This window comes from Triticum dicoccoides, chromosome 4A, assembly GCF_002162155.2.
Source record: "Triticum dicoccoides isolate Atlit2015 ecotype Zavitan chromosome 4A, WEW_v2.0, whole genome shotgun sequence".
Taxonomy (NCBI): Eukaryota; Viridiplantae; Streptophyta; class Magnoliopsida; order Poales; family Poaceae; genus Triticum; species Triticum dicoccoides.
In genome coordinates this window covers 179,961,371-179,968,832 of record NC_041386.1, presented here as the reverse complement: position 1 = coordinate 179,968,832, position 7,462 = coordinate 179,961,371, and the positions used below count along the sequence as shown (strand labels likewise).

The window sequence follows — 7,462 nt, the reverse complement described above, 5'->3', positions numbered from 1 at the left end:
TTCTAATGATGTGATCCCGTTATCAAATGACAACACATGTCTATGGTTAGGAAACCTTAACCATCTTTGATCAACGAGCTAGTCTAGTAGAGGCTTACTAGGGACACGATATTTGTTTATGTATTCACACATGTATTTAAGTTTTCGACCAATATAATTCTAGCATGAATAATAAACCTTTATCATGAATAAGGAAATATAAAATAACAACTTTATTATTGCCTCTAGGGCATATTTCCTTCATTACTAGCCCTCCTCTCGGTGCTCACATCTCACCGCCGACCACCTAGTGGCAGAACCACATCCTCCCGTCGGCCGGGCTCAACACTCGCCCAATAGGTCATCGGCTCGCCGCTGCCGGTCATCAAGTGTGACCACTGCACGCGGCTGGTGGTGTGCCTCATTTCGCCGAAACATCCCATAAGGTTGTTCTACAAGTGCGAGAAGGAGGGAGTGGGTGCCATTTTGTACGGTTGTTCTTCGGATTCGTCGCAATTTAAAATTTGCTCAAAATTGTATGTAGGAAGGATGCACGTTTTGACATTGGGGAGAAGAGTACATTGAACTATTGTCAACGAGAAATTTGCTAAATGTTCATGCGCTAGTTGCTAGAGATGGGACTAGAGAGGACGCAATGTCGAGGTTGAGCCTAGAGAGGACGCAATGTCCAACTTCGAGGAGGCGGAGAAGACAGAAGTGTGCAAGCTCAAGAAGCCGATAGAGAAAAGGAACAATGTAGGCAATGAAGAGAAAGCGAAAGCTTTGATCGGACTAATAGGAGCAGATAGGAAAGTGGTGTTTCTATTGAAGTATGTTATTTTTCTTGTACTTTTCTTTGTATCGGTTCTCTTAGCAAAGAACTGATGAAATATGTCAAGATGTTGTTTAATACTCTCGCCTATACTGATACTCCCACCTCTAAATTTAAGCAAGTTTGGGCAGCTAAGCTGCCCCCAAGATCAAGATCTTTCTTTAGCGGGCCTTTAGGGGCCTTTTGCCTTCGACGGACCAAATCCGCAAGCGAAATGACCCTGGTTCTAATCGTTGCGCCTTGTGCTCTCAGTTGGAAGATGCCAACCACATTTTCTTTGGGTGCGGGTTGGCCAACACGATTTGGTGTTGCGTTCGTACCTGGCTTAATGTCTCTTGCCCCCCCCCCCCAACTGCTTTGATGAGCTTCGACTTCTTTCATCTGGGCTCGAGGGATGGTCCAAATGGTTGTTTTGGGTCGGCGTTGGCTCTTTGTGCTGGTCGCTTTGGACTACAAAGGGTGTTTTTCCTAACAAACCTACATATGTCCTATTTAAAAGGTCTATCATTTTGCAGCAGTGGAAATTATTGACCGAACATGATGATCATGACTCCTTGGAGATGTTGATTGCTAAAGTTCGAGCGTCCCCCAACTCTTTGTCGTCTCCAGCGGATGGCGATCGTGCCTAGTATTGCCGTCCTTTGTTTTTAGGAGTAGGTTGTTGGCCTGCGTGCCTATGTTATGTTTTTATGCTGGCATGTATGCCTGTTAACTCTGTGGGCCTGTTGTCCGGTCTTAATTCTCATGGTTGTCCTGGATGTTGGTTGGTTGTCCTGACTGTCATGTTTTGCTCCCTGTCTCGTGGCTTTATTTATAAAGTCGGTCTCATGTCTTTTCTCTAAAAAGTTGTCATTTAATAAAATAATCGAGTATTGAAATTTAACTTGGTGGACCAAATTAAATGGATTTGGTCAAAAAGAAAATTAGTGAGTTAAGTTTAAAGAATCGATTAGAGACAACCTTTTTTTTTAAGTAGTGAATATACTTTGCTAAACGATACTTCGACCTTGTAGTCCTCTAAATTATAGTAACCGGAAGAGATGCTCTAAGGATTCAAAATTCCTATGAAAATCCTTCGAATTTCGAATCAAAGGAACCCGTACACGCTGTGCTCAATTCATAAAGAGTGCTAGCTTTTACTGATCCATAACTCTAGTGTAGACCGAATGCTTGGTGCATATTCCTTTTCTGTCGTTTATGTGAAGCTGCGGGGCATTTCCAGCGCCGGCAGTATCCTGCAGTCTCCCGTCCCCGCCACACAAATCAAAAAGGAGCCAAGCCCTTCCCGGCCGGGGCGGCGAGTCTTGCGAGACACACGTCCTGGACGCACGGATCGAGAGCCTCGACAGCAAACTTTGTCCGCTGCCGGGAGGTCACTGTCAGTGTCAGCTACTACTAGCATCACCATCGTCGGCGCGTGTGAACTGCAGTAAGCAACAGCAGTGTATGATGTATATCGGTCGGAGTGGATGGGAGTATAGAGTAACATTTCCTTGGTGGAAGAAGCGGGAACGGAACCACACAAGGGGTGGAGGCCTCAGAAGAGCATCCTGATGTAGAGCACCATCCACCCGGCGACGGAGAAGACGGCGCAAACGTACATCCAGAAGAGCACCGCCGCCGACTCCTCCCCGCACCCGCGCAGATTGGCGACGGCCCCTGCTCGAATCCATCGGACAGAGCTTCGTTACTCATGCATGACTTAACCTGGTGCATGTATGCATCCATCCACGCGTGGCGGTTTAATTTGGTTGAGTTTGCTCGGGGACATGAATTGTTGTACCGGAGAGCACCGAGGTAGGCATGGAGTGCTGCAGGAGGAGGACGAACTTGAACATGGTGTCACCCCTCGGGATGAACCCCAGCCTGTCCGCCAGGGCCACCATGCACATCCCCGCCGGTGGGACCAGCACCAGCCGCCCGATGATGATCGCCGCCGTCGTCCTCAGTCCCAGCTTCTTGCTGCCCGCACCCGGACCTGCATCGATTCCAATCAACAACACATATAGTAGCATACACGCTTTTCTCAGGCATATCTTCTTGTACTCGTAGTAATCATTCACGCTCGCTGATAATTAATTGAGGTTACATGCATGCATGCATGTAGGAGAGCACAGCGGAGCTAACCATCGACGAGATTGCCTCCGAGGGCGAGCAAGATGCATGGGATCATTGCCCCCCTGCAGGAAGGCAGCAGACCGTATTGTGTTACTATGCAGTAGTATCCTCTAATGCACACTACTACGGGATTTGTGTATACTGCAACTGCAATATGAAATTGTACCCAAGAATGATGCAGGCATCGGTAAAGAAGAATAACGGGGCGTGGTTAGTCAGGACCAAGTGCTTCAGGGATGGCGTTGCTCCAATGGAAATCCCCAGTGCCTGACGAAACATGTTGACAAACGTTGAATCACAACAGTGGATGGAAACGGCAGCCAGCGCAGAGTCTCCGTGTGAGCAGAATCAAACGAGCATTGTTTTATTAGTTACTCACCGATGCAATCACCGGTGGTTGAAACACTCGCTTCAGCTTAAATTTCTCAACAAAGATGTGCAGAATTTCCAGTGCCTGTCCAGTTTATAGGGCAGGTACCCTTTCAGAAAACCATTCATCGACATTTCGGAAGAAGTTGTAACGACAGAACTACGGAAGAAAGAAAAACATCTTACTTTTGAGCACTTGGGAGCTTGTTCAGATGCACGCGAGGTTAGCAGGGGAACTTGTTCAGGTGCAGGTGCAGCAGCCAGGGCTGGGGGAGGGGGATTCTCCACTCTGCTTCCATCGAAGGTTTCACCAGGCGGCGGCGCAAGCATCTGAAACACGTAGCTGTACAAGATAATCGCCCCGACCTGGCGAGCAAGGACACATGAGACCACAACTCACAACCCACAAGAGATGAAACGGAAGTATATATATGTTGTACCCATTGCCCAAAAGAGACGTAGGCGTTGCCGTCCTGCTTGCATTTCTCAGGATCCCCAAACGGGTTCGATGGGTCTCGACAGAGAGCGGCGATCAGGACGAGAGGCATGTTTCCATTGTTACCTGCATGCATGCATCACAAGCTCAGGACCCACGTACGGAACCATGGATCCATGCTGAATTGCTGGCAGAATATGGCTTGCCTATAGCGATGTGGACAACGGTGAACTTGAAATATGGATGTGGCGGCTGCACAATCAACGCCACAAGAAGGCCTACTAGAGAACCAGACACTGTCCCCACAACAATATTTAAAGGAATGTACCACCTGCGCAGTGTTGGAATTAGTATATATTCTTGTGCAGCATTTGATCGAGATCCATTTTTGTTCAGTGTTTTGAGGGAGGAAAATCGATAAGTTAAGAGCATCTATAGCGCGCATCCCAAACCTTCCTCAAACGCCGGTCGGGCAGCTCGATCACTGACCGGTCAGGATTTTTTTAACTCAGACGGCCCCCATAAACGGACCTCAAACGTTCGGGCTGAGCGATACCCCTCATATCCAACCCAAATAAAAGACGGATATGAAAGCGCCTGGCGCACCCGGGCACGTCCGTCACGTAGGACCCGGGCCATGCTGTCCCACCCGACCCTACATATATTTCTCCTTATCCGCTCGCCGGACCAAACCCTAGCCACTTCACTCCACTCATATCCATTCCCCTCCGCCACCCAAGCTCGTCCCTGGCGCCGTCTGTCCGTCTCCGGCATGGCATGCAGTGAATCTGAGTCGTTCACCTCCAGATCCGTCGACCCCGAGCTCATCCCACGCGGCCCCAAAGAGGAGATGGCCGTCCGGCTTGTGCTCCGCCACACCCGGAAGGAGGCCCGTGCACGGCAGCGGTCAGACTCCTTCAGTCGGGAATCCATTGCGTCCGCTCAAATGGCGCATGGATCCAGCGCTAGGGTAGTCGTCGCTGTCTCGCCGGAGGCGGTGCGGTCCGTCTGACGTCCAAACGCGGTGGCAGACACGTAACCCCTCCGTTGGCGCGCCGAGGGATGCACCGTAGGCGTCGTCTGATGCGAACATGGCGTGGCATGCCCACCGTGCGAGGCAGCGGGCGCGGGAGGCGGCGACAACCCTCGCGGCGGTGGACGTTGGCGAAGCGAAGTCGCATTCCGCGGTGCCCCGTACGGTGCACTAGTCCGGTGCCGCAACCGCGTCGTGATGGATATCGCCGGCTCGTCACAGGACGGATCCATCATCGATCTGACGTCCATCGGCATTCAACGGATTCCGGGCTCCGAAGATGAAGAGTAGGGCATGGGAGACGGCAGCGCCTTGAGTCCCGTGAGTTCCGAAGATGAAATGCGGTTGTAAATGCTCTAAGTATCCACATTTCTGAGTGCTCCAATTCGACCCAGCTCATATTTTGTGTGTGTTAATTAGAGCTTGAGCCTACTGATACTTACCAGTCTAACACTTTCTGCACTGTAATTGCTCGTCCAAGCTGAGTGAATATAAGGCATGGAAGTAGTAGGGAAAACACTAGCTGGAAACAACAACCGGATACAGTTAAAACATCAAAAATACATATATGAGATAATGAGAATGTCATGAGCAGTAGGTAGCGACACAACTGTACTATGAGAATTTCAGTCCACTGACGCAATGAGTTCGTACCTACAGATATTATTCACATGAATCAATATAAGGTGTCATATATGTGTAATAGTATATTATTGTGATTGGCTAAGTACGTAGGGCCTATTTATCCTCCTTGAAAAACAGATAACCGTATGTAGTCTGCCCATACATAATTTTGTGCCACGTATAGATTTTCGGAGCCTTCGATAGAGGTCTAGTCTATTTAGAATAATTTGAGGTGAACGTCTTCTGAAAGACCAGACGCGTGTGGATGGAATTTGCTCACCCCGTTGAGAAGCTTGCGGCCGTTGGCGTCGAGGATGCCGATGTACCTGGTGGCCATGAGGAAGCCCATGAAGCACAATGTGAACACCTTGGCGATCGGCAGCACGGCAAACTTCATCGACGTCAGGATCGACTCCCCGGTGCCGCCGCTCACCATCGCCTCCATCAGCGACATCTCCATCATGTATGTGCCACCACGTCGACGGCGAATCGGCAGCGAGGTAGGCAAGAGCAATGCAAGAACGCATGCATGCACGCGCGTAGTTGGTCAAACGCCGAGTTTAATTTACCTCCCGTTTCCTCGGCGGCGGTGCTTCTCTGGATCTCAATCGGTGAATTCGGGAGTGGGCGGCTGTTGGTGGTCGACGTGGGGGGCCTAGGCCGATGCGCCCGGGCGCTGCGGAGATGCATGGCGGGGAGCGGAGCGGAGCAGAGCGCGAGCATGTGACGGGTCCTTCATTGCGGCTGTCTCGCGGCCTTGCACTAACTTTGGGGGCTTAATCCTAACCGTAGGATCATCTACAGTCGGAATAAATTCCTAACCGTAAGAGCATTTACAGTTGGATTTGACAAATTCAGCCTTTAAACATGTTCGCGAGCACTGACCGATCACCCCTCAAATAATGTAATTCACATCCGGACACCTCAATTATCATATCTCAAATCTATACAAACTCATGCAACTACGTCAATACACACATTGTCCGGCTACTTCATCACTACTACTAAACATGCCATCGAATTACCAAAATTTGGCATGTCTGGCTATGGTGAAGTTCATCTATGGCTACCCTTGTCCTTCCCGGCGCCCTTGCCGTCCTTCTCGCGGAAGTACCGGTCGAAGAAGCAGTATGGATCAAGCCGGATCTGCTCGTCGTCGGAGCTGTCCTCGCCGTCACCGTCCGCCTTCTCCTCCTTTGGTGGCAGTCTGGCCATGACATAGACTGCCTGACGGTGTCCCAGACTAGGGGTACTAACCTAGTCAGCCCATGCTCCTCGGATTGGGCCGATGGGCCTTCATTCATACTCAAGATAGACTCCGGAGAATGTACGTCGAGGGCGTGATCAAGACTATCTTCACCGAAGACTTGCCGTACACTCCAAAATTTCTCCTGCCGCCTTGTGCCTAGATACCGTCCTTGTAAGCCTAGGTACCATACCTGGCGTGTATATAAGCCGCATGGTTTCGTTGGGAAACATAGCATGCAATTTCAAAAAAAAAAAAATCTACGCTCACGCAAGATCTATCTAGGAGATGCATAGCAACGAGAGGGGAGAGTGTGTCCACGTACCCTCGTAGACCAAAAGCGGAAGCGTTTGACAACACGATTGATGTAGTCAAACTTCTTCTAGATCCGACCGATCAAGCACCGAATGTACGACACCTCCGAGTTCTGCACACGTTCAGCTCGATGACGTCCCTCGTCCTCTTGATCCAGCAAAGGTGTCGAGGAAGAAGATGAGTTCCGTCAGCACGACGGCATGGTGATAGTGATGGTGAAGTGATCCGCGCAAGGCTTCGCCTAAGCACTACGAAGATATGACCGGAGACGTAAACTGTGGAGGGGCGCAACATACGGCTAACAATTGTTGATGTGTGTTCTAGGCGCCCCCTCCCCACGTACATATAGGTGGGAGGGGGAGGGGAGCAGCCATGGGGCGCCCCAAGTAGGAGGAATCCTACTTGGGGGCCTCCTCCAATTCGGCCTCTCCCCTTTCCTTTTAGCCGGAGAGAAAAGGGAAGGAGGAAGGAGAGAAGGAGGGGGGGGGGGGCGAACCCCTTCTCCTCCTT

At 50.4% G+C, this 7,462-nt stretch overlaps 1 protein-coding gene across 1 annotated transcript; it reads right to left on the bottom strand.

Moving 5' to 3' along the window:
* Positions 1-1,869: 1,869 nt before the first annotated feature.
* On the bottom strand, positions 1,870-6,047 carry LOC119283471 (protein PIN-LIKES 6-like). Its single transcript, XM_037563012.1, has 9 exons — positions 5,672-6,047; positions 5,211-5,290; positions 3,941-4,065; positions 3,739-3,860; positions 3,485-3,664; positions 3,309-3,383; positions 3,096-3,196; positions 2,939-2,991; positions 1,870-2,789 (listed from the first exon to the last, which is right to left on the bottom strand). The coding sequence occupies exons 1-9, from the start codon at positions 5,852-5,854 to the stop codon at positions 2,554-2,556; spliced, it is 1,155 nt and encodes a 384-aa protein (XP_037418909.1). The 5' UTR covers positions 5,855-6,047; the 3' UTR covers positions 1,870-2,553.
* Between the last annotated feature and the right edge of the window lie 1,415 nt (positions 6,048-7,462).

What these genes read in the sequence shown, in the direction of transcription:
- LOC119283471 (XM_037563012.1), bottom strand. Translation starts at nt 5,854, where the DNA reads ATGATGGAGATGTCGCTGATGGAGGCGATGGTGAGCGGCGGCACCGGG. An exon ending in ACGTCTCTTTTGGGCAATGG is followed by an intron (nt 3,665 to 3,738) that starts GTACAACATATA and finishes CTTGCTCGCCAG; the next exon opens with GTCGGGGCGATTATCTTGTA. An exon ending in AAGCTCCCAAGTGCTCAAAA is followed by an intron (nt 3,384 to 3,484) that starts GTAAGATGTTTT and finishes TAAACTGGACAG; the next exon opens with GCACTGGAAATTCTGCACAT.